This window comes from Lissotriton helveticus, chromosome 8 (genome assembly GCF_964261635.1).
Source record: "Lissotriton helveticus chromosome 8, aLisHel1.1, whole genome shotgun sequence".
Classification (NCBI taxonomy): domain Eukaryota; kingdom Metazoa; phylum Chordata; class Amphibia; order Caudata; family Salamandridae; genus Lissotriton; species Lissotriton helveticus.
This window is the reverse complement of record NC_136069.1, coordinates 106829680-106857291: the sequence shown is the minus strand read 5'-3', so window position 1 is coordinate 106857291 and position 27612 is coordinate 106829680. Positions and strand designations below refer to the sequence as shown.

General features: G+C 46.4%; 1 protein-coding gene across 2 annotated transcripts in view; it reads left to right on the top strand.

Moving 5' to 3' along the window:
• Positions 1 to 27612, top strand: part of LOC144772417 (beta-1,4-galactosyltransferase 3-like) — a 568172-nt gene that overhangs the window by 486942 nt on the left and 53618 nt on the right. For both annotated transcript variants that reach the window (XM_078656711.1, XM_078656712.1), the window contains one exon: positions 5926 to 6030. In XM_078656711.1, the coding sequence (XP_078512837.1) occupies positions 5926 to 6030 (105 nt within the window). The remainder of the gene's footprint in view (positions 1 to 5925; positions 6031 to 27612) is intronic.

The following is a 27612-nucleotide window of genomic DNA, read 5'->3' as shown; positions in this document are numbered from 1 at the left end:
AACCATATAGAGACCTGCACAAATAATGAGTCTAAATTTGTCCTTCACTTGGAACCAAACACCCCATTTTAGCGCTTGACACTCTGAGGGTAGCGTTGCAGAGCAGTCCAAGGCTGACTCAAGAGAGGTGGCGTGGGCTAGTAATCACCATTGACAGGTACATAGAATTAAAACTCAATTATTGATTGTCCAGTCTGTACTCTTTACTTTATAAATAGGAAGAGTATATGTATTACACACATACTACTCAATACTATGCATCAATTTACAAATATACATAAGCTGCTGAAAATACTTCTTGACATTGTGTAAACATTTCCACCCCTTCCGCTGGGGGGTCTAGTACACCACCCACATGGATGAAAATCATCTTACCCCCAAATGCCACGGGTTTACCATAACCTGGAGAGAGGAACATTACCACTGGCACCTCCCGAGTGGCTGCCCACCCTATTATTTCAATAAGCATTTATAATGGGTACACCTGCCATAGTGACACATAACCCTGACTGAGACCACCTAATACTGACCATACCGTATAGACACCTAAATAACAGTGACTAACAGTCTGGTTGTTTAACTAATGCAGTAGCAAGAATACATGTCTAAGCATACCTTGGAATGATGGGTACTTATATCTGGTAACATGTACATGCCAGTCAATCACAGCCTCCCCTTAAAGGCAGCACATTTAAATACACATGGCTATGCAATTACAACCAGGTACCCTGGCAAGAATGCTGGCAACATATTTCCAGTTCACTTATAACATCACTTATTGCATGTGACCTCCAGTCCCCAAAAAGACACCATTACGTAAATGCATCTCCTGTGTAACGTCATCCTTCTACCCCTAGGGGATGTCTCTACTATGACAACTCACATTCAGCCTCTCACACCTCAGTGTAGTCCTCATCATCAGCTCCCAGCTGAAGAACAAAAGTTCCAGCATTAGGTAGGCTTGAAAACATGGATGAACCTTTTAAGGGTTATTTATTTGCAGTCCCCAGAGACTTAGTGTGGGGACTTTGCGCTTCTGTGCTGGAGGACTCTAGACTGCTCCAGCAGCTCCACCTGCACCTTTGCATTCAAATGGTGGTGACCCCTTCTTCCTGGGGTCACCACACGCCGAAAACTAGCAGCTTTTCCTTTAGAATGGACCATGCCCCCCAGGGCATTATGGGGCTCTTCCTCATGAGTCGCTGACTCTGGAGTCGTTTTTAGCCACTTTAATGAAGGTTAAGTCAGGATCACCATTGGACCCTGCTCCTCTTAATGTTTTAAAGTTGGCAGCATCTACGGTGGCCCCAGTATGACCGGTCTGATCAACTCGTCCCTCTCATTAGGGGTTGTCCCCCTTGACTGGAAGAAAGCTATGGTAAAAGCTCTGCTCAAAAAGCCACACTTGGACCCGGCAGACTTGGGCAACTATCGCCCTATCTTTCTGCTCCCGGCAATTGGCAAAATCTCTGAGAAAATAGTCAACCACACCCTATCCACATTCCTGGAATCCAATCACCTGCTACACCCCTCACAAACGGGTTTTTGCCCACGCCAGGGCACCGAGACCGCCTTATTGGCGGTGGTGGAGGAAGCTAGAAAGATTGTTGATTCAGGAGGCACAGCCGCCATTATACTCCTCGACCTAAGTTCGGCCTTTGCCCCGTGAACCACCAGATCCTGGCTCACCATCTAAAGAAACTAGGAGTGTCCGACAAGGTGCTATCATGGCTCGAATCCTTTCTGGAGTATAGGTGTTTCCATGTGTTCCCAGGTGACGCTCTGTCCAAATCAGTTCCCATCAAATATGGAGTCCTACACGGCTCATCTTTGAGCCCTACCCTTTTCAACGTTTAAATGCAACCACTGGCGGAGACGGTCACCCCCTTTAGGATCCATATAGTTAGTTATGCTGACGACACCCAATTGGTGGTAGCTCTGACCCAGACCAACCATACACCCCTGAATCTCCACCACTGCCTGGAGGAAGTCCCTAATTGGATGAGTCTTTCCTAATTAAAACTCAATGGCGACAAGACTGAACTTATGTTACTTGGTAACCAGCTTACTTTTAAAGACAACACCATGTGGCCAGCCTGTATGGGCCCAGCACCCACACCGAAAAACAGAAATAAAAAGTCTGGGTGTTTGGTTGGACCAAGATCTCTCCTTCAAAGTCCAAGCCAGAAAAACTACTGCACTTTGTTTTGGCTTACTAAGAATGATTCACAAAGTCCTACTACTACAAGAACAAGCTGAAAAAAACTTTGGTCCAAGCACTTATCCTATCAAGGATAGACTATAGCAATGCCCTTTACCCGGACGCTCCCCCTTATGTAATCTCAAAACTGCAGACCGTCTAGAACTCTGCTGCAAGGCTGCTTATGGGAACCCAGAAATGAAGCTCTGCAAAACCGGCACTACGCATACTTTATTGGTTACCGGTGCAAGAAAGAATCCACTTCATGGCCCTGTGCGTCATCCATAAGTCCCTAGGTGTTAATGGGCCTCCCATTATCAAATCCTTGATCCACCCTTACAAGGCCTCTAGAAGCCTCCGCTCGGATAAAATGCACCTCGCAGTGGTACCAAGGATAAGGAAGACCAGAAGTGGAGGCCGCTCTTTCTCCTATAACGCTTCCAAGCTGTGGAACAGCCTTCCGTTGCAGCTGTGGAAACAACCCAACCATCTAGCTTTTCGTAAACAACAAAACCTGGCTCTTTCCTTAGAAGGCAGTTCCGACTCTAGTGTTCATACAGCGCTGGGATACTTCCGGGTAGCCATGCGCTATATAAAACCCCCTTCTATTCTATTCTGAGCGTGCATATCTGAGCAGTGGCTCTCCTGCTGCGCCAGGGAGATTGTTGCTTTGACTGGCCGACTCAAGCCGCATTCTGCACTTTACCTGGGCCCCCCATGCACAGGTAGGTTGGAGACTAGCAAGGGGAGCCCACCCCTGGCTGCTCTCACTGGCTCCCCGCCTGACCAGCACCAACACTTGCTGCCGCGGGAGCCGGCCCTCCATTCTGGTCTGGCTGCTCCTGTGGTCAGACGCGTGCTGGGCAGGTGGACCGTGGCCGTATGAGGCTGCTTCACGGGGAGCACAACAGTGCTCCCTGACTTCCGCCACCTTGCTGAGGCCCAATGTTGGTCCCCTGGACCACCAGGCACCTTCACGGGGGTAGGGGTGCGACAGCGCTCCTCGACTTTCTCTTGGTTGGGGCCCAGGGTTGGGATCCTGGGCCTCCAGGCATCTTCACATGGGCGCGACGTCGCTCCTTGGCTTCCTCTCGTCAGGGCACTTTGCGGGCTGCGCGACTTCGCTCCCCAGCTTTGTCTTCCTCTGGGGGCAGCCCTTGGGACCTGACCCACCCTGGGGGCACATCGGAGACCGGCAGCGGAGCCCCACGCGCTTCGTTGTCGATCCAGTAGAGGTCAACGGTCGCCTACCTTTTGGGGGGCATATCTCGACCTGTGTGAACGATTTTAACAATCTTAGCCTCTTTTTGCTCCTGGTGGCCAGCTCTAACCACTGGGAGCAGCCTCCTTCCACCTCTTGGTGCCCCAGAGGATGTACTCAGGAGGGGAGCAGGTTTCATGGGGTCCCTGCACCAGCCTTTCACCGGAGTTTCCTCTTCTGGGCATCCCTCCTTGCGCATAAACCCAGGATTTCCCTCACTGGTCCTGGACTCTCAGTGGTACAGTCTAGAGTTCTTAGGGCAGTCAGGGGGTTCCTCCTTCCAACTGCCCATGACGCCAGCCTCCAGCACCAGTCTTCCTCAGCAAAACCACATCCCAACAAGAGCTCCTCTTCCTGTAGAAGATCTTTTAAGAGAAAATGGAGGGGTCTGGCAGGTATGCACTTCTGCCCTATTCTGCAGTGACACATCACCTCTCTGCCCCTAAAACCTCCTTCCGCTACAGGCCTCTGGGTTATTTAAATATGGCGTCGTCCATGGTTTCCATGCCACATGGTCTCTGAAAAGCCCCCTTTCCACACTTGCTGACTTCATGACCTGGGCTAGCAGCGGCCTGGTGCCTGGCACTGGGTGACAGCTGTTGATTGATGCCCTGCAGCTTCACCCCATCTCTCCCTCTTGGAGAGAAGAACTTCACCCTGGGGAGTGCTTGTAGTGAATGGCTAGGCCTCTGAAGAAGGTAATTAATCCAGGCTAGGCTCTGGTTCTGAGCTGAGTCTGAGGAAAATTACGTTTCTGAATGACCGGTAACCAATACAGATATGGCTTTGGACACATCAGAATAGTTCTTTTCTCACAACTTACAGTTTACTTTGGTGCATGTCTGGAGTTTGTAGGCCATGGGGAACTGAAAATACCCCATGGGGTCTCCTCTGTAGGAGAATAATGGAGTATTCCTACAGTGAAACAGTAAAGCACACTTGACTATCCCTTACATGTGTCTCCCCACATTATAAGGTCTTTTCCATGTCAACATCCAACTCTGCATGGTCCTTTACAAACCTTTCTATCTGAACCCGTCGCACAACAGGAATCTCCCCTGCACAGCCCTTACACTAAGTTCCCATGCAGGGACCCTGGATGATGAGCCGTTCACGTCCTCCGGTTTAGAGAGAGAACCCGATGGGCCATAACGTCTCATCCTTCACACGCAGAGGGTTAATAATTGCACACTTCAAATATGTTTTACTAAATCATGCCTCAGAGAAAAGGTATTCATAGGTGCACAGTAGTTTAGCAATTTTGTTTCAAATTGCAACTTTTTTAGCGTACATTTTGTTTTGAATGCAAACAATCACTAATTTTACTTTAATGATTCGGCCTATTATCACGAAGCATTATAATTGGCCTCAAATTGTTAATTTATTTAAATTTGTTACAAACGTGTTGACATTTTTATACTAGACCTACTGTCTGTAATGCAAGCAGTGGCAGCTCCGCTAAGGCGGAGGAGCGTCGCCCCACAGTTTTTTCTCCAGTATGAGAAAAAATAAAATTATAATAACTCTTATCATTAAAAATGTTCCTTTTTGGTGCACATCAGCTTGGCGAAGCGGGCGGGGCTAATAGAGCAACTGAGGAGTGGTTTGCCCCCACTCCCAAGTGCGCAGTGACTGTTTGGCCGGCCCGCTCGGGCCACCCAAACCAGTCATGCGCACTTTCCCTCTTCCCCACCTAGGCTGAATTCCAGCCTGGGTGGAGAACATGCCCAGGCCCCCATGCCCTGTCTGAGCGCCGAGTCACAGCGTTAAGACGAATCAGCTGCACTGCAGCATTGTGATTGGCTAAGGGGAGCCTGGGTCCCTTCAGCTTGCTTCCTTTTCCTGCGGCGGAAGAGGAGAGACACGACCAGGAGGAGCGATAAGGAGGATGCAGCAAGCAGGTATGTAAAAAAAAAAAAATAATTTAACCTCCCCCCAACATGCGCGGATCTCCCCTTCCACGCCCACACCCCGCTGCCCCTCCACCCCAATCGGTGCCGGCTGATGCTGAATGCAATCTGAGCTTACAGCTCTCTACATTTCTTTAGTGCGCTCTCTCTGATATTTATGGCGTTTCCAATAAAGAATCGTCTATACAAGTTTGAACAACTTCTACCTAGGGATATGAATCTTGCCTTTGTAGCATCTAACCCTCTTCCAGTAATCTGTACTGTAATAATTTGGAAAAATGTTTGTCCTGCAGGGGCTTGGCCTATTTGTACCGTGGACAAAATATACTGAAAAGGGTGTTGTCCTTCAGCCCAGATAATATGTCCTGGGTGTTCCCCACCACTGATTTAGCAGTTTGCAATATTTTGTAGGTCGGTACTGACCTTTAAAATTTTTATTATTAAACACAGATTTTTTTTAATGTGCTTAACAAATCATTGTGGATGTTATTTTGTGTGCCAGTATTCTAAAAAACAAAACAAAAAACCGAATCTATGTTTTTTTCGTTTTTAAGGATTAAGTTAGCAGGTATGTCAATCACAAGAACTCCTCCAGATCTTGGACGCTACAAAATGGCAATGCATGTCCGTGATAATGGAAATGAAGAAAACAGGAAAAGGTACGTGCGTTATTATTATTTACTGATTCATTAGTCCAGTTTCAATTTACAACAGTAGGTCCTGTATTTCATTTCAAAGTGATAATGTAAAATTCTAAGAAGCAATGTTTTCTACCGACTTAAATGGCAACAAAATACACAGCTAATCAAATAATTCATTGTTTTTGATTAACTATCTGTTTTGCATAGCGTTTCATATCATGCTTATGCTACGGATGACACTATTACCCAGCTTAACGGTACTCTGTTTACCAATCTCAGATGGATGGGTGCTGAGGTAGCCGACTCGGACTGGGCTCGTTAGCTGTAGATCAGGGGTCTCCAAAGTCAGTCCTGGAGGGCCGGATCCATGCCAGATTTTTTTTTTAATACCTACATTTATCTAAATGGAGATATGCTAAAAAAAACTGGCATGGATCTGGCAGCCCTCCAGGTCTGCTTTTAGAGAACCCTGCTGTAGATCATGTATGACTTCAGCGGTGAACTTATAACTTAATGAGCCACTGGCCTGCGTGATGTAGCATCATGCATGCAAAAGCCATTTGTAGGACCTGTATGTCTGTTTGCTATGCAAACTATTTGCATTTAAGGCATCGTACCTCTGTTGCCTGTTCGAGACTGGATTAGTAAGGGGGGGGGAGAGCAAGGTATTCCCTCACAGTTAATAAACGAGTGACCTGTTGGGTAAATACAGTTCTATGTCAGGGGATTCTATCTAATCTCCATAAACAGTAGAATATCTCCTCTCACAAGCAGGATTTCTTGACTACCCTTTTTAGAAAATATTACGTATAAAAAGAAAAATGCCTATCCGAGCCAACATTTTCTGCACATCCTCTATTTGTTTGGTTTAAAAAAATAATTGCAGCCAGGCAGATTTAAAACACAGCATATATAGCTGAAAACGCCTCTAAAATTTTTTTTATTTTTTAACCCGGAACGAAAATGGGGGACTCTAATAAGCTAAGCAAATATACTCCTAAATAGACGCTGCTCTTTTTAAGGAAGCCTACTAGGCAGAAACCCTTTCAATAATGCCGAGCAGGATCTGTGATGCAGTTTTTTTTTCTAGCTCACCTGAGAAGGTTCCCCAAACAATAGTGCCTTTTCAAAGCTTATTTTGAGTGAAAACCTTTTGGGGGGGAGGGGGGAAAGGGGTGTTGGCTTCACTCGACCTTTTGAAGTGTTCTCATCATTTTCCTGAAGTATATCGCACATATTTTCCTGGTTTTCTTTCCTGATGTATTCATCCTCACCTCTGTCTGGTAAATGCCCTTCATGTGTAGGAAAGAAGTCCTGAAGGGTCAGTACAGTGTATATGTGTAGTCTGCCTTCTAGTTTCTCATTCCATAGCAATACATGCCATACATGTGCATCAGGGTCAGAGAGGGAGTTCACCTTAGGGCGAAGCATTTGTCTGTTAAGCCTTGCGATCCACTAACGTCTGTGGTGCAAGTGTGCAATTTCCCTCTACTACTTTCCCTGGTTTGACCAGGTCTGATCTTCCTCTGGTCCCTCAGGTCGGTCCTCAGGGCCCTCAGGCGGTTCCTTCTTGTGTTTTCACTTACGTTCAAAGTTGAGTTCTTCGACATCGAGGCAGTCCTTGTCAAGGGTGTCAGACACCTCTCCTATGGCATCTCTTTGTTTTTGAGGTCCCTGTCAATATCTAGGGCATCAATCTACTAGAAATCTCCCTTACTCTGAGATGCCACATGCTGACCTATCATGAGAAGGTCAGAATTTGGAGACATATTCTTCACATATCTCCTTCACTGGATCCACAACCCTGTACAGAAAAGCCCTCACCCTCTCCAGTGGCAGAGGATGACTGTTTCGCCTACCAGCTCCATGCCACCCCTGGCTGGCCGCTGCTCCTGTGGTACCTCATACCTTGCCAATTACATGCTTCTCTGGCTCAAGACGTCTGCCAGGGGCTTACCATTTGATGTTCTTCATTGTTAAAACTAATATCTTTGACTCTGCAGAACCAATGGAAACGTATGGCCTTTCCGGTTCTTCCCTCTAATTATGAAACAGTTGAGGAACTTCAGCATATGAAAACTGAAGCAGGCGCACTTAAATTTGTGAGTTTTGGAAAAAAGAGCTTTCTAGAGTTCTGTTTAAGGTCTATAGCAGAGGTCCCTTCTGGAAAAGACAACATCTGCTGCCTCATTAAAAACTGCAACTTTTAATAGCCAAAAAACTCTAAAGGACAAAGGTTCTCAACATCATTCTGCTGCTGTTGTAGGCAAGGAAGTACCGCCAAGACAATTACTCTTTCTCGCGTAGGAGATTTCCATGCATAGTCCTAAGCATTGAATAGTCCTGCCTGCCTGCAGGGACCCTGGAGCACTTTTTCCAATACATCTTCTTAAATGCTGAAGTTCGCCTTTCTTTATGAAGGACTTGCAAAGTGTAAGAAAGTCATAATGCAGCCTAAAGGATTAGGTAACAGAGGTCAAAAGTCTTCATCTGAAGGGGCAAAAGGGGAGCATCAAAGGAAATATGCACCTAAAGCATGAATAACTTTGTACGGTCACTGTAAAAAACCTTCACAAACCCGTTTGCTATGAGAAAGAGAGAGAGGTGAAGTGCAGGCCAATGTAGCCTATAGGCTTCTATTATAAGTAAAGAAAAAAGGACACTGTGTCTTTATGAACTGTGTGACCTCCAATATCCCATCATGCTCTGCCCTAGGCAGTTACATCAGTTATTTTTTCCAACTCCTGCTGACAAGACCCATGGAGCACTGAACTCGACCTTTTTTTGGTTTTCTCTTCAAAATAGAACTTTAAATTTCAGTGATTTTTACTTCACTCGACGCCTTTTGTCTTTCTCTATTGATTGAGGTGTTTTCCTTACAGGAAAACAGGTTTTCTTCTGCTTGTAATGCCTTCTTTATTTTACAAATGCCCTTGCTGTGGCAGGGAAAAAGCCAATCCATGAGGTCTGTATCATCTGTCTACCATCCTCACATCTTACTGCCTGCTGTGACATTTGCAAGACTTTCTCCAGGCGAACCCTGTGTGACAGGGAGAAAATTCGCTATCAAGGAAAGAAAGCATGAAGATGACAGCAAGAAGCCAGTGGCACCTCTGAGCAAGGGAAAGTTAATTCTTCCACCAGAGCTCTTCCGTCAGCCTCCAGTGGTCGTGGGAGGTCTGAGAGGCGTTTTTCAGGAAGAAAACACGATCGGTCGACCTCGAGGCAGTAGATGACGAGAGGAGGTATGGTGCCGACATGCTGGCTGTCAATGACTGGCTCGACGCTGTATAAACGTCTTCGCTAGACGTCAAGACTCACGCGAGTGACATGGAGACCTTCTTCGCACCGCCTCATGACGTCTGGAGATGCGTCAACGTCGAGAGACTGAGACTCGTCTTCGCCAAGAGGTATCTGTTCGACGTAGAGAGCCAAATATCGACGGGAGTGGTCTACATCCAGAAGCCGATCAATGTCATAAGAGTCGACAACGACAAAGATTGATGTTGAGAAGGCAATCAACGTCAAGGAGACCTCGGAAACCCTCCAAAAGAAGGAGAATCTATTCCTCATCAGATTCTCACGCCAGGGCTTCATCTCTGTAAGAGTTACAATCTTCTCTCATACTGGTATCTTCTCCTTCCAGCTCGCCTGCTCTGCCAGCTCTACTGCCACCGATAGTACCAACCTCTTCACCTTCTGTGACTCAATAGTCTCCAGTTTTGCCACCACCAGCTCTACTGGCATCTAGCATTCCACCTCCTCCAGTGCCCCAGGTGCCTCCCACTCCACTTCCTAGGAGATTGCGCTCAAGGACTCTCTCCATGGCCATCATCCATCTGGGTGTTCTCCTACTAGAGCACGACACTCTAGTTGGCATCACAGATCTCACCACAGATCAAGATCATGTTTCCGGCATCCTCACCATGGGCATACGTCCTCTTCCTCCAGGTACTATTCTCTTACCTTGTCGGACTCTCCTTAGCCACGTTCCTCACCAATTGATGACATCGACACCTTTGAGGAAGTTCTTTTTAGAGGTGCAGCTAAATTGAATATACCAAAGGTGGTTCCAACGCCATTGACATTGGTGATCTTTGAAACACATCACCAACCATGGCCTTGAGGCCTTTACTCCAGCTAATGTTCCTTACTCCAGCTGTGGCAAAGTCTACACCCTCCAGAAAAAATATCGTTCTCTGGAGCAAGATCTGCTTTATCTGCACGCAGACCCTCCACCGGACTCTGTGCCTTTAAATCTCACATCTCCGTCTGCCACGTCTCCTCTGGATAAGGAGAGTAAAAGGTCAGACTCATCAGTACGCAAAGTCTGCAACACTGAGGCTACATCCATGAAAGCAGCCAACGCAACAGTCCTCCTGAGGCGATACAATCGAGCCTTGTGGGATTCCATTCTCCACTTTGCGGATCACCTTCCAAAGGAACACCGAGAGGATTTTATGGAAATCGTTCAGGAAGAAGCCATGATCTCTAACCAGTCACAGCCACAGTGACTGGGGGTGAATGTTTTGCCATTGTGCAACATTCCGTCCTTCAATTGTTGTTTTTGCATTTGTCACCCCGAGTGGGATGGGTATGCTCAGACGTGGGTCCCGTGCTCTCCATGCCACTGGAATCAAGCTATCCTGGCTGATGAAGGCTGATAGCCAGAAACCGGTCCTAGGATGCTTGATTCCGGTCCAGGGAAGACATGGCTTGGCAGTTCGGGCTGGACTGTTCCCATGAGGCACAGGGTCAAGACGGATTTGCATATGGCCATGTCTGAACTAGAGTGGCTTGGTGAGCAAAATAACGATGGATTAAACCCAGATCTGTGACTGGGGGTGAATGTTTTGCCATTGTGCAACATTCCGTCCATCAATTGTTGTTTTTGCATGATCTCTAACCAGATCATCACTGCTGCAGCAGATTTCTCTATTTTGGCCACTCACAGTTACTGTCACCAGGTCTCCTTACGCAGACATGCATGGCTCCAACAGACATCACTTAAGCCGGACGCTCAGCTGTGTATTCGGGACTTGTCTTTTTCGGGTTCAACTCTGTTCAGCTCTTATGCCGATGACGAAATGGCAAGTATGTAGACCGAGAAGGATACTTTGAAAACCATAGGGCGTAGGAAATTGAGAGAACAGGGCTTGAGAAATCAAGACCAGTGCCGCTCTACCAGCCCTACCACCGTTGTTTCCCTTCAAAGAGGGCTCAAACACCTCGATGCAGGATCGGGAGGTTGCAACAGTACCAAAGGTCCTTCCAACCTCCACGCAAGCAGCAGGCTTGCACAGCAAGCAAACCAAGGGGGCCGACAACCAACGGCATCAAAACCCCTCTTCTGTTACCCACTCCGGTAGGGGGAAGCGTTTCAACTTACTTGGCAGAGTGGCAACGCGTAACAACAGATGCCTTGTTCTTGAATATTGTCAAAACCGGCTATCGTCCGATTTACTGCCCCACTAGCATCCATTCCACCAAAGTCATCCACGTTCTACCTCGACTTTCAAAAGGAGGAAGTTAACACTCTGTGTCGCAAGAAAGTGGTGTAATCTGTCCCCCGAAGTTAACAGGGAAAAGGGTATTTACTCCAGGTACTTTCTTGTGCTGAAGTAGGGCAAACGAGTTCAGGCCCATTCGACCTCAGGATTGCAAACAAATGGATTTGATAGGAAAAGTTCAGGATGCTGGCTTTTCACCAAATATACCCTCCGCTTCACCACGGAGACTGGCTTTGCTCCATAGACCTGCAGGAGGCATATTTTCATATACCCATTGCAAATAAACATCGGAAATTCCTCAGATTCGTTGTGGGGCATAACCACTAACAATACGCTGTCTTACCATTTGGTCTCAAGGCATTACCCAGGATGTTTTCTAAAGGCATGGCTGTGGTGGCAGCACATCTTCGAAAACACCGAATCTTTGTCTATCTTTACCTTGACTACTGGCTTATAAAGGCGTCTACCTTCCCAGAAGAATTGCAATTGGGTAATTTTCAAAAGTCCACATCAACACCAGTTCAGAAGTTGCACTACTTAATAGCTAACATTGACACACTACATTCAAGGGTGTTTCCTTTGGAGAAACGACTCTTCTCAATTCTCCAGAAGTGTCACACCCTCCAACGGATGTGCCATCCAGCAGTCCGCATGGTCTCCTCAAACGTCGGCTCGATGACCTCCTGCATCTTTCTGACTCCCAACACTCCCCTCCACATGGGCACTCACTAGGAGTGCATGGAGGATCTGTTGGACTAGTTATCAAGGAACTGGGAGGACAGGCTCACCCTACCCATTCATGCTATCAGCTCACTCCAGAGGTGGTGCTTCCCGGTAATCTCCTGCAGGGGATTCCTTTTCACCAGCAGGACCCAACACAGACCTTTGTGACAGATGCCTTTCGCTCTGGTGGGAAGCCCGCATAGGTCATCTGCCAATACAAGGCGCATCATCCTCGAAGGAGAAGATATATCACATCAACCTCCTCAAACTCCGTCTAGTTCACCTGGCACTCAAGGCGTTTCATCTGTCGTTCATGATCAACACCCTGTTTGTTCAGACGGAGAATACAACCACCATGTACTACCTGAACACGCTGAAGGGCCAAGGTACAGAGCCCTGTCACAAGAAGCTCAGACAATCTGGCACTGGCTCCTGCAAAGGAATCTGAAGGTAATAGCTGTTCACCTATCAGGTGTTCAGGATGTCCAAGCAGACATGCTCACCAGGGCTCTCAACGAAAACTACGAGTGGGTGCTGACCAAAGAGGTTGTACAAGATATCTTCAGCTTATTGGGCACCTCCTATACAGTGTCTGACAACAAAGAATAGTGATGGGTCACAAGAACACAAGGACAAGCTAACTAAGCAACTGACAAAAGAAAAACTGAAGCCAAAGCATACTCCCCAGTAGTGTATGGTAACATAAATAAATTATGATCAACAGGGTACTTCATTCGTGTGGAAAAAATACCCATCAGTAGTCGACCTGTACCACCCTTTTCATCATGTGGGATCCTTCACACCACGAAGGAAAGGTGTTTTCACCAATGCTCGAAATGTTGGCGGAAATGGAGCCCATTGACCTATACAAAATTGTGTAGGCGGTAGGAGACAGCTGTTAAGCAGTGCAAAAATAATAAGTGTAAAGGTGAAAGAGTGCTGTTGGGACTGAAATTAGATAGACAAGAGGCGAAAATATTCTATCTACTAAGGGCGGTACAGGTCGACTACTGATGGGTATTTTTTCCACACGAATGAAGTACCCTGTTGATCATAATTTATTTATGTTACCATACACTACTGGGGAGTATGCTTTGGCTTCAGTTTTTCTTTTGTCAGTTGCTTAGTTAGCTTGTCCTTGTGTTCTTGTGACCCACCACTATTCTTTGTTGTCAGAAACTGTATTAATTAGGGGGCTATAGTTGTGTGTGGTCGGTAAAAATTCCCTTGGACCCTCCCATCCCTGTTGTGTTCACCTCCTATACAGACCTTTTCGCCACAGCGGAAAACAAAAAATGCAGCGACCTCGCCATCAGGTTTTACCATCAAAGGTCATTGGGGAATGCCCTATGGATCGACTGGTCCAACAAATTTCTTTAAGGTTTTCCACCACTTCCTCTAATCCCAGCAGCCCTGCGCAACCTTTCAGACATGACAGCCAAGATGATCCTCACCGCACCAGAGTGGCCGAGACATTTGTGGTTCCCGGACCTTATTCACTGGTCGCTCCGTTCACATATCAGGCTGCCATACAGGCCAGACCTTCACGCGAAGTTCGGAGGACAACTATTACACCCCAACCTCTCCTCCTTGAGTATGGCAGCATGGCTCCTGAGATGGTGCAGTATGGCCATGTTTAGAGAGTCTAGAGGAGAAAAAGCGTCCATCCACGTGATCTGTGTATGCCTTCAAATGGAGGATAATTTGCATCTAGTGCTCATCCAGGTAAATAGAACCTACATCTAGCCAGAAGGATGCAGTTTTCCCATATTTGTTGAACCTTGCTAAATCTAGGCTACAATTTTCTTCCATCGAAGTCCACCTAGCTGCTTTCACGTCGTACAGGAAAAGTCCTTCTCAAACCTCTGTCTCTAGGGTTCTGGTTAGCAAAGATTTCCTGGAAGGCTAAAAGAAGGTTTTTCCTTGTGTTAGATGACCCTCTCCACATGAGAGCTTAACGTGGTACTTTCATGTCTCATGCTACCTCCTTTTGAGCATATACATAATGCATCACTTTAATATCTCACTTAGAAAACTTCCTTCCTTGTGGCTAGAATATCAGCACATATAGTTTGTGAGATACCGGCTTTGTGCTCCTGAGACATACACAGTCTTCCACTTGTTCAAAGTGGTGGTGTGGACCATCCCAGGTTCCTGCATAAAGTTGTCTCAGATTTTCACATAAATCAAACTATCTCTTTACCCACTTTCTTTCAAAATCCATCCTCTCCAGTGGAGAGAGCCCTTCACTCTCTGGATGTAAAGAGAGTGTTAAAGTTCTACATAGCCCAAATCTAATCTATTTGTAAATCGCAACAATCGTTCATCAATTATGGCCCAGTTGTCACAGGTCTGGCTACCTCCAAACAGTCGGTGTTCAGGTGGATGGTCTCTTGCATCCTATGCTATTATCAGCTAGCTAATACATCTGACTAGTAAACCCAAAGCACACTCCACTAGAGGCAAGGCAGCTACGACTGTGTTGATGAGAAATATTCCTCTGGCAGACATCTGCATAACTGCTACATGGAGGTCAGTCCATACATTTGCTAGGTACTAGTGCCTTGACACGGATGTTAGAGCAGATGCTCAAATAGTACAGGCATCCCTCAAAAATCTCTGCATAGCTACTTATCTACCGTTTGTTTCTGTCTACTCCACCGCCTCATGGGGGATGGGCTTGCTACTCTATTCAACGCCTATGACTATACATGGAAATCCCCTACAAGAGAATGTATAGTTTCCTACTTGTAACTCGCTTTCTCTCTTAGGAGTATTTCCATGATAGTTATAAGCAACTCTCCCTCCTCCCCGGTGGAGTAGACACACATTTTCACGCTCCTCCGTTAATCAGCTAGTACAGCCTTCAAAAAGAACTGAGGTAACGGTCTCTGGCTGAGCATGATGGGATATTGGAGATCACATAGTGCTTAAAGACACTGTCTTCATTTTCCGTTACTCATAATTGCAGCCTATGGGCTACATTGCCCTGAACTACTTCATCTCTGTTTCATAGAAAAATGGTTTGTGAAGGATTTTTTTTACTGTGATCTTACAAAGTTATTCGTGTTTTAGGTGTTCTTCTTATGCCCCTTCAGGATGAAGATGGTGGACCTCTGTAGCCTAATCCTTTAGTCTGCATTATGATTTTCTTAAGTGGAGGAGTGTGGCTCAATGGTTAGAGCGGCAGACCCTGATGCAGAGTTCTGGCCAGGGACCAGGGTTCGATTCCCACCTCGGCGGGGTCTCGGGCTCAATTTCCTCGGACCTGTTAATTCTCGCCTCGGTGCCTATTCTAATCAAGGGCCCCACGCTGCAACTCTGGGCAATAGCTTGCTTAGCCTCCACACCGGCCCCAACAGCGCTAAGGATGCCTGGCTTCACCCTGGGGGTGCCCAGGAGTGGACACTTCACAGGGAAAGCCAGGAGGGGTTCCACAGCGGTAGGAGTATCAGTGCCAGGAAGCCGAATAGGCGACACCGCAAGGTGACCGTCTGGTGACAGTGCGCTCTATAAGTACCATGACATTTAAGTACCATTTAAGTGACTTTTAAAGGCCTTCCTGAAGAAAGGCGAACTTCAGCACTAAAGAATATATATTGGTAAAAGTGCTCCAGGGTCCCTGCAGGCAGGCGGGACTATTCAACGCTGATAACTATTAGGAAAATGCTCCTACGAGAGAACTGGAGTTACAGGTAAGAAACTATACCTTCTCTGGCTGGCATCATACCGCATCCAGTTGCGTAAAACTTTTTAAACCATTTTCTTGTGCAGTAGGACATCACAAAAGACATATGGTTGCAGAAAATTTCAAAATCTGGCAACACAATTAGGTTCCATACTTCTCTTTCTGTTCCTCCGGAAATATGAATCCATCCTACCTGAAACATCTAGTGCAAAACGTAAAAATGCTTCTGTGAAAGAGAGCTGTCGAGCGTTCCCAAGCTGAAAAACAACAACAGACTATACTATTATTTCCGGTTTCAGAAGAAGAGCCACATTTGAGTTCTCCCATTCGGCCTCAAATCCCAGACTTAATTAGAAACTCCTAGGTGGCTCATTTGAGGATGTTTTCGACATGGACCATGCAGGAAACTCATAAGAAACTGATCATTTATAGACACGGCTGTGATAGTGTGGCCGTTATGGGATGTCCTTTAGCTGCTTAGACATACTAGGCCCAATAATGCACATATCAGTAACGATCAAGAACACTTGGGATGTAGTGGAGAGGAATCTGGGGTGTACTACCTATCAATCCCTGGTTATCCCCATTTACCAGAACCTGGAGTTTAGAGCGGCTATGGGACTGACAAGCATTTAAGCACTGGAAAGAGGGGAAATCCCTCATTCCGGGAGATCCGTGTGTGAAAGGAACCATCAAGTAGATTATACCATGTAGAAAGGACTTGAAGGTCACAGAAAAAAGGTAGACTAATATATGGACAGTTTAGGAAAGTAGGATCTAGTTTCATGGTTACCCCTGTCACTGTGCTTTCTCCCCAAATTTGACAGCGGTAAGTAATTTGGTACCTTCCCAATTGACTACAGAGGTACCCTTCTAAGTCCCTAGTTTTTGGTACTAAGTTACTCAGGACATAGGTACACCAGGGGTCTCCCATGGGCTGCAGCATGTATTATGCCACCCATGAGAGACCACTAAAACTGTGACTTCAGGCCTGCCTTGTCAGCCTGTGTAAGCTGGTGCTTGCACAACTTGCGACAGATATACGTTTTCTTATATCTGAGGTCACTGCACTTAAAAGGGTAAGAAATTATTCTCCTCCCAAACTAACAGTGAGTCAGTTTCCTGAGGAAGATGACCTCAGCCCCTGTGTAGGAACTGCCCCAGAGGAGCTTCGACCTGACCAGGCAGAGTTCTTGGGGGCAGGGAATTTGGAGAAGAAATTCTGCCCCTCTCTTGAACAACTCAGACAGAAAGCTGCTGCTTAGGAGGCAGTGAGTGTCAGTGGGTCCAATAGGATCTATTGGGAAGATGGGCTTCTATTCTCTGAGTGTGGAGACCCCAAGCCTGGTGCCACCAGGACGTTGGTGGGTTTTCTTCTAAAAAGACTTGGGAGAGTCTTGTCCCTCATTTTCACTGGCCCCACATGTCTGAAGACACCAAGGAGTTTTGTCGCCCCTGTGTCACTTAAGTGGTAAGTCAGGTGGCACTACAAAAACCCCTTTAATTTCATTGCCAGTGAGATGGTAGGGATATTCGTAGTTGGTCGCTTGAACCCTTCAACAGCATCTGGATACAGTTACATCCTAGTGGTGATGGACCATGCCATTCGGTGTCCAGCGGCTATTTCACTTTGGACCACTACAGCTCCTGTAGTGTCTAGTGCCCTTCTAGGAATCTAGAGTGGGGTTTCCTAAGGAGATCTTAAGAGACAGAGGTGCTACCTTCGTGTTTAGTTACATTACTGCCATGTGGAAAGAGTGTGGTGTAAACTAAAAGTTTACCATACCCTACCATCCACAGTGCAATGACTTGTTGAAAAGTCCAACAAGACCCTCAAGGGTATGATTATGGGATTCCCAGAAAAGCTCAGGGGAAAATGGGATGTCTTACTATGGTGCCTTCTCGTTGCCTACAGAGAGGTTCCTCAGAGGGGGTGGGCTACAGCCCATTTGAACTTCTGTTTGGACATCCAGTTAGGGGTCCATTGTGGCTGGTTAAGGAGTGCTGGGAGCAGCCTCTCAAACCTCCTAAACAGGATATTTTGGACTATCTCATTTGTGTGTGTTCACGTATGGGTGAGTACAGGAAGAAGGCCAGCAAAAACGTTGTGGCCAGCCAGGAGCTTCAAAAAGCTTGGCGTGACCAAAAGGCTGTGCTGACTTTATCAGTAAGGACAAAAATAGTGGGTGTTGGATCCTGTGGCCCCAGCAGCTCTCCAAGACAAATGGAGTGGCCCCCCACACCATCCTTAAGAAAAAAGGTGATGTCACCTACTTTGTTGACCTAGGTACTCCTAGACGTTCCCAAAGGGTACTTCTTGTGAACTGCCTAAAACCTTTTGTTGACAGGGCTGACATGAGATTGCGGTTTGCCACTGATGAGGGACAAGAGGAAGAGAGTGACCCTCTCCCTGATCTCCTCTCTCAGGTCCCTGTTGATGGGTCAGTTGATGAAGCAGCTTTGGCAAGCAGCCTCACTGACCAGCAGCAAGCTGATTACAGGAAAGTCCTCAGCCAGATCACCCATTTGTTTTGTTTTCTCTGACTCCAAGTCAAATCACCAGGTGTACCCATGAAGTTGACATAGGTGACAGTCTGCCTGTGAAGAATAAAATCTACAGACAGCCTGAACATGTCAGAGATTGCACCAGGACTGAGGTTCAAAAGATGCTGGAGTTGGCGGACATTGAGCCTTCAGATAGCCCTTGAGCTAGTCCAGTTGTCCTTGTGCCAAAACCTCACATTCAAGATGGTAAGAGAGAGATGAGGTTGTCGGAGTGGGGGTCCCACGGTACATAAAAAAGCAATAATATGTACATAATAACCAAAAAACCTTGGTAATATACAACCAGGAAGTAAAGTAGCCCTAAGCTACAAGAAAAAACTTATACACTCATGACTATCATAGTCATTATGTATAGTCCAAACTGCAGCCAATCAGGCGACAGCACCCACCCTAATGTTACCCCCAGAGGCTCAGGCTCTCAGATTTTCTACCTCACGTCGTGTGAAGGGAGTCTCCCTGAGCTCTGCTCAGTACTTCACTTTTGTTTGTCCAGATGTCATCTGCTAAAAAATCTCTTCAGACCTTGTGAATCTTGTGGGAAGCTCCGGCTTTTTTAAGAAGATCCCCACAAAAAGTGCATCTACTGCCTTTATCCAGATCACGAGGTGAGAGATTGTAAGATCTGCAGGACCTTCCCTCAGAAGAGCCTCAGAGATAGAGAGGGACGCCTATTTCTCTGGCTACAGAAGATTAAAGATCAGGATAACCCTTTATCTGAGGTGGAAAGTGTGGCCTCAGGTTCATCTGTGTCCGCCAGGAATGGGATGGCTGAGGAAGATTGATCTTCTCCTGGGGCTAAGGTGTCGAGAAAAGTTCAACTCTCTACGGGTTCTAGCTTGCCTACTTCAAAAAAGGCTTCTCCACCTTCAAGATAAACACCTGTTTCACCCCAAGAAAGACTGGAAAGTCTCAGGCGTCAAAAAGGACTCCTGAAAAAGATTTTCCTCAGAAGAAAACCCAGTCGTCAACGGCTCCTCCGTCGACGATTATCATTGTCGACGCTACTTCAACGTCGACAGTCACCTTCTCGTCGCCGAGACCCAGGATGATAATGTTGTCAGCCTCATCTCCGTCGACGCTGGTCTCCGTTGCAGTTAGACCCATCTCGTCGACAAAGGAAATATCGTCGACGCTCCGTCGACTACGACGAAGAGTAAGAAGATCCTGTGGAGGGTTGTATTGTTGACGAAGACTGCCTCAACAGCGGCTACATCGTAGACGAAAACTACCTCGTCGACGGCTACCTCGTCGACGAAGATTGCCTCATCGTCGATGGGCTCATCGTCGACGAAGATTGCCTCGTCGGCGAAGACAACTGCCTCGTCGGCGGTCACCATCCAAACACCATCTCCATGGACAACGGCGCCGTCGATGGCAAAATCGCCAACACCTCTTCTGTCAACTTGCACGGAATTGCAAGTTTGGTCCGCCACACCGTCTACTGCCTCCTTTGCCCCGCCAGTTACGACAGCTTCTTAGCTGGAAAGACATGGTTCTTCATTGGAAGCTCTCTCCCCACTGAAGTTACCTGAACAGTTGCTGGATTATGATGACGACTAGGAACAATCTGATGTAGACGACAAATTCCGCACTACTAGGAGTCCGTCAGAATTACTTATTAAATATCAGGATGAAGATCAGGAGGAAGAATCGTTCTCTGAGCCCGTAGATCAAGCTCCTGCCACGGTGCCCACAGCACAAATGCCTTTGGCCCTGCTCAAAAACTTGCAATACATGTTGGACGACTACTAGCGCCGCTTCCCTCCATCTGAATCTGCAGAGTCTCTCCCATCGACGCCCATGCCTCAGGTCTCTGCATCTTCCTTAAGATTTCCAAGACCACCTTCCCCCGCACCATCTCACTATTCCCATGATGCTAACACCATGGACGAGCCAGAGAAGAAGGAGGTGGATGACAATTCTGTTTTGTCGGAGTGGTATGAGTACCAAATTCAAACTCCATCACCATCTGCTCCAGCTACTGCTGACTCTCCTCCAGTAGACAAAGGAGATTTCCATCTCCCGATGGAGAGGGCTACAAAGAGATTCCTAATACCGATGGAGACAAAGAAGTACGATTGCTTTCTTTATGATTTTAAAGATCAACTGCTTTCTTTATGATTTTAAAGATCAACTGCGAAGGCAAGTAAAGACCATTCCCATCATTGATTTCATCTGGAAGGAAGGGTTAAACATCATGGCAACACCCAATTCTCTTCCTGCAGTCTTGCCTCTGTTGGACAAAAAGTATAAGGCACCGGGCAACTCACCTGCATGCCTCATAGGACAGCCTAAAGCTGATTCGGTCGTTGCTCAAGCGGCACAGAGGCGGGCCAGGAACCCCTCTTCCCCTATATCTGCTCCACCGGACAGAGATGGCAGACGACTGAATTCCATCGGGAAGTAAGTCTCCACTATGGCGGCAACAACTGTCCGTGCCGCAAACTCTCTAGCAATATTAGGGAGATATGACAGGCAGATGTGGTCCGACATCTCCCCCTACGTTGAAATGCTACCAGAACCTGCAAAATCCGAGGCAAGGAACATTTTACGAGAAGGAGAATGTACTTCTGCGGAAATGATCGACGCAGCAGTGGATGTAGCGTCTACAGGATTCAGGCAGCTAGCTGGTGCAGCAGTGCTAAGAAGGCAGGGTTGGCTGAAATCTACATCCTTTCGCCAAGAAGTCCAAGCTAAAATAATCAACATGCCATTTGATGGCGAGTTTCTCTCGTGGCCAGCATGTTGACGAGGCCCTTCAGGCTATCAAGAAGGACACGGAAACGGCAAGATCTCTGGGCAGCCTTCAGTTTCGTAAGTCGTCCTTTCAAGGTGCTAAAGGACGTGGATCCTTCTCAAATAGAGGGGGCTACAATCAACAGAGGTCATACCAAACCTCTCACAGTAATCCGAGATACCAACCCTACAAGCAAGAGTCATACGGACAGGGAGGTAACTCCTACTCGCAATCAAGAAGGAAGCCCTCCTACCGTGGACGAGATTCCACCAAGAAACAATGAGACACGCCACCTGCCACCATCTCTGCCCTCCCCCAGTCAAAGGTTGGTGGAAAAATATCCCAATTCTACTCGAACTGGTCCGCAATTACTTCAGACAAGTGGGTCCTGGATATAGTGGCCAGAGGCCACAATTTGGAATTCATCAAGATGCCTCCAAACTCTCCTCCCAAGGGCCCATCTCCGGCTCATCTTAAAGAGCTGCTTACCCAAATAAATTTGATGATTCGGAAGGGAGCGATCGAAAAGGTCCCTCATTTGCAAAGAGGACCAGGTTTTTACTCAAGATTTTTCATCATACGGAAAAAGTCGGGAGAATGGTGCCCCATTCTCGACCTGCGCGCCCTCAACAAATACCTGAAGAAGCTGTCCTTCCGGATGTTAACACTTCAAGAAATCCTCCAGCTTCTTTCGGTAGGGGATCACATGGCCACCCTCTAACTTCAGGACGCTTATTTTCATGTGCTGATCCTCCCCAGACACAGAAAATTCTTATGGTTCAGAGTGGCTGCAGGGACTTTCCGTTCAGGGTCCTTCCCCTTGGTCTTCGATCAGCACCCCCGTGTTTTCACAAAGGTTCTAGCCCCGGTGGCCGCACACCTTCGCTTAGAGGGCATTCAAATGTTCCCATACTTGGACGTCTGCCTTATCAAGGCGAATTCTTTTGCAAGGGCAAGCGCGCACGTTCAAAGATGTCTATCACTTTTCCAATCTCTGGGTCTCTCCATCAACTTCGACAAATCTCATCTGATTCCGTCGCAAAGAAAGACCTTCTTGGGAGTAACGCTGGACACCCAACTCACTCAGGCTTTCGTCTCATGAGAGAGACAACACAAGATCTGCAACCTAGCTCGCCTATTGCAAGAAAAAGAGTACGTTTCAGTTAGACTATTCAAATCTTTCCTGGGGATGATTTCATCCTGCATCCCTCTGATACCCAACTGCCGTCTCAAAATGAGGCCTTTGCAAGAAGAACTCCACCTCCAATGGTTGCAAGTTTCAGGGTCATTCGACGTCATTCTCGTAACTCCTTGGATGCGAGAAGTCTTTCTCTGGTGGACTCTGATGAAGAATTTACAAGAAGGATGTGCATTCCTGGCGGAAGTACCAAATTTCACCATCACCATGGATGCCTCCCTCGAAGGATGGGGGGGCACACCTTCAGGGAATGACTGTCAACGGAAAGTGAAATGTACAGCAAAAGAAGTGGCACATCAACCTCCTGGAGTTGCGAGCCATTTTCTTGGCCTTGAAGTCCTTTCAAATGGTCATCCAAGGGGCTTCAGTGCTAATTCGGTCAGACAACACTACGAGTATGCATTAAGTAAACAAACAGGGCGGTACGAAGTAGGCCCTGCTCTCTCAACAAGCCCAGGAGATCTGGGACTGGGCACTAGGCCACAAGATAAACATTTCAGCTGTCCATGTTCCAGGGGTCTCCAATGCCCTAGCTGATTCCCTCAGCAGATCTACAATTTCCAATCACGAATGAGAGATGCATCAACCAACATTGGATCGAGTCTTCCGGGAGTGAGGCCATCGCAATCTGGACCTGTTTGCGACCAGCCAGAACTGCAAATGCCCACACTTTGCAGGCTGGCTTCCCCACAAGGACTCGTGCGGGAATGCGCTTTCAATGAACTAGTCACAGACATATGCCTACGCCTTTCCACCGATTCCATTGGTTCCCAGAGTCATCCTCAAGATGAAGAAACAGCCTTGTCGCCTCATTATCATTGCTCCCAGATGGCCTCGCCAATACTGGTTCACCGAACTTCTCCTACTTTCGGAGTGCGATCCCATTCAGTTTCCACCAATACCGAACTTTCTGTCCATCCAGAAGGGTCATATCTGTGACCCGGACCCAGCATCCTTGAGATTAGCAGCCTGGCTCCTCAACACCTTGAATTCGCACACCTAGATATTCCTGCGGACTGTTAAGAAGTTTTAGCCAATGCTCGAGCACCTGCCACGATTAAAACATACAAACTCAAATGGAAAGGGTTTTGCACTTGGTGTCAATCTGCAAATTTGCCTCCAATTCATGCCAAACCAGAACAGATCTTACCGTTCTTTCTTCAATTGGTAAAATCAGGTTTATCTCATTCCACGTTGAAAGTGTTCTTGGTAGCTATTTCAAGGTTTCCGACAGGATGGTTCTAACTCTTTCTACTCTACTAGTTATTCAGCAATTCTTCAAAGGATTATTTCAAATGTTTCCCCCTATTCGGCGTCCACCTCCACCCTGGCATTTAAATGTGCTCGCACAACTCATGTGGCACCCCTTTGAGCCTATTCATAAAGTGGATTTAAAGTTCCTTTCTTGGAAGGTATCTTTGCCTTTGGCGCTGACATCAGCGAGGAGGGTCAGCGACATTCAAGCATTCATGATTAAGCCACCTTTTCTACAGTTCACTTCAAATTCAGTGATACTTCATACCAATCCCAGCTTCATGCCTAAGGTACCTATGGATTTTCCCCTTAATGAACCAATAATTTTGAAAACTTTCTTTATAAATCCTCAAACATTTGCTGAAAGAGCCTTGCATTCCCTTGACATCAGGAGATGTCTCAAGTTCTATCTTCTACGAACTGCAACAATTCGGAAATCAGATCAGCTATTTGTAGCATACGGAAGATTACGTCAAGGTTACTCTGTATCCAAATAGACCATAGCTCGTTGGATGTCCGCGGCGATTAGTCTGTCTCATCAGCAGGCGGGAAGACCTTTACACACAATGCCGAGAACACATTCTACAAGAGCGATTTCCTCTTCTACTGCTCTCTTTGCCGGTGTGCCTCTTCATCAGATCTGCAGAGCGGCAACTTGGTCAAGCAGACGCACTTTTACTAAGCATTACTGTTTGGAGGCTTCAAGTGATGCAGATACGTCAGTGGGACAAGCTGTTCTCCGCAATCTTTTTAAATAAGGTGAGCCTCTGTTCCCCCTCCTCCACTATGCTCTTTTTAGACTCTTATTGACATACTGTTTATATATTTTGAACTTGTTCTGCATTTGTTAAGCACAAATTCATTTATGTACGATTATGATATTATTCATACTTCATTACAATATATATGTATTTATAAATGTATATATATATATATAGTACAAGGAGCGTCTTACGAGCATGATGTTCTGTACTGCTATCTACTCTGATTCAGGCATGTGAATCTATGAAAGACACCCCAATACTGGAGAAGAACAATAGTTACTTACCTGTAATCTGTGGTTCTCCAGTATTGGTGTCTTTCATAGATTCACATGCCACCCGCCACCTCCTCTCAGAGGCTGGTTTAGGCCATCATGTTTGGTACACTCCTGTGCGAGAAAATCTGAGAGCCTGAGCCTCTGTGGAGAACATTCTGGTGGGGTGCTGTCGCCTGATTGGCTGCAGTTTGGACTATACATAATGACTGTTAGTCATGAGTGTGGAAGTTTTTTCTTGTAGCTTAGGGCTACTTTACTTCCTGGTTGTATATTACCAAGGTTTTTTGGTTATTATGTACATATTATTGCTTTTGTATGTACCGTGGGACTCCCACTCCGACGACGGGGAATGATTCAGGCATGTGAATCTATCAAAGACACCAATACTGGAGATCCACAGATTACAGGAAAGTATCTTTTGTGTAGACTACAGAGGCCTCAATGCAGTAACTAGGACTGATGCCCAACCAATTGCCACTACAGACGAGCTAATTCACATTCTGGCCTCAGCAAGGATTCTTAGTACATCTGATATGACTGTTGGCTACTGGCAAATCAGACGCTGAGGATGCCGAGCCAAAAACCGCATTTTCAACCACTAGTCGCCATTTTCAATTTATTGCGATGCCTTTTGGCTTGAAAAATGCACCTGCCACATTTCAGAGGTTGTTGAAAGAAGAAAGTTGCCACAGGTCTGGAAGCCTATAGTGCAGCATATCAAGATGATATTGCTGTCTTCAGTCCACCTGGGAAGATCACCTGGTCCACCTCGGGAAGGTTCTGAAGGCCATGCAAAAGGCAGGCCTCAATATCAAGGCCACAAAGTGCCAGATAGGGCAGAACATGGTTGTGTACTTGGGTCATCTGGTAGGTGGAGGCCAAGTTCAACCATTGGAGAGCGAAATCCAGACCATAATGGGCTGAGTTGCTCCCACTACCCAGACTCAGGTCAGAGCTTTCTTAGGCCTGACTGGGTACTACAGAAGATTTGTGAAGGTATCTGGGTCCATTTTGACTCCCCTGAATGATATTACATCCAAGAAAATACCAGAGTTCAATGGACAGTAAGCTGTCAAAGGGCATTTGATGGCCATGTGCACTGCTCCCATTTTGCAGAATCCTGATCACTCTTAAATTTTCATTGTCCAGACAGATGCATCTTAGATAGGGGTAGGGGCTATGGTATCACAGCTTAATACAGAATTAATCAACCAGTAGCTTTAATCAGCAGAAGGTTGACCCCCCAGGGAGAAACGTTGGTCAGCTATAAGGAAGGAGGACTTTGCTGTGGTCTGGGTCTGCCCTCGCTCTTTCAAAGCACCTAGAACCTTAAGGCTTATTTCATGTAGTGGTAAGCGGGGTCTGCGCTATGTCCGACATATCGCAACCCATAAATGCCACAATAATAATGACTGGCCTTCTGCGCTGAAGCATTCCTGTAATCACCACTATCACTCACCTGGCCAAACACATGCCGCTGGTGCAGCATCCACCCAGCCTGACCTGCTGTGGCTGCTCATCTGCCTTCAGTCTTGCTGAAGCACCACCTAATTAGGTACCTCTCCTACTTACCATCAAACAGGGATTTAGCAGCACTTAAAGGGCCTGGTGGGCCCTCTCATGCCTCTTCATACTTCTAGTGCTTGACATTTATATCTAATAGCTTCACAACTCCGCATCGTCCCTTCATTACTCTTAGTTGTCTATGGTTTAAGAGAATGCAGCTAAAAAAACACACTCAAAAGTAGGTGACAAGCTTCTTCTCAACCCTTGCACCAAATAGCTGTGCAAACTAATTCCAGAACTTTTCAGAGCCTATGCCTGAGCCTTCAGCCTTGAGGCTTACAAAATAAGACATGCTGGCCTCTTTGTATGCTTTCAAAATGGAACTACAGGAGTAAATTCAGAAAGCTTAGATCTTAAAATGGACCTTGGCAGTAAGCTGGAGGCACTCTGACATGATGCATCTGGAAACCTGAAAAACATTATAGTCGCAAACTCTTTCAGCCTAGCAGGAATCAGTTAAGAAAGAACAACCTCCGGAATCGCTGGAGCAATCCATTTGGCCTTGCGTTTATATTTCATGATAAAAGCTACAATTTCACTGATAAACCTAAAATTGCTACTTGCTTAATATTCAGCTACAAGAACCAAATGAAGACAAACACCTTCTTCTCTGCGACTTCTAAAAAGCCCAGAAAGATCCCCTCGACAACTATGGATGAAACAATAGCCCAGAGATGCTCTGTAACGAAAAGTTTTACCAGACATGACATATTTTCATCTGCAATCTGAACCTGAGCTCCAAAGATATACTGTAAACACAGGGATCTGCATTATATATTGCACACCTTTTCCCCTACTTATATGACCTAACAACCATAAACATATAACACTGGCTACATTTCACGGTAACCATTTTGCCGAGTACTCCTTATGGATGGATGCTACCAGCTGGGTTTCAGCCTGCACACTTTAATTCCTAAAAACATCAGATGTATGTTAAAATAGTATCATGGGATGTGAAAGGGCTTAACTCTTCTAGTAGGAGGATTTGGCAGTAATTGCGGGTAGGCATTGCAACATTATAGCTTTCCAAGGGACGCATCTCAGAAAGCTAGACTTGCACTGTTTAAAACATAGGGCATATCCACTTGTATTCTGTCCATCCGCCAGGCACTTTAATTGCATTAAAACATTATATACTCGAACACAGGATAAGATGCTTTCTTTTTTTTAAACTATTTTCATCAAACATCCCTCAGCATACAGTGGATACAGTAGTTGAACTGCAGCAATCATCTTGTATGCACTTTGACTAGAACAAGCAAAACAGGATTAGACATACTTATCCAGTATTAGGGTATCTTTCATAGATTCACATGC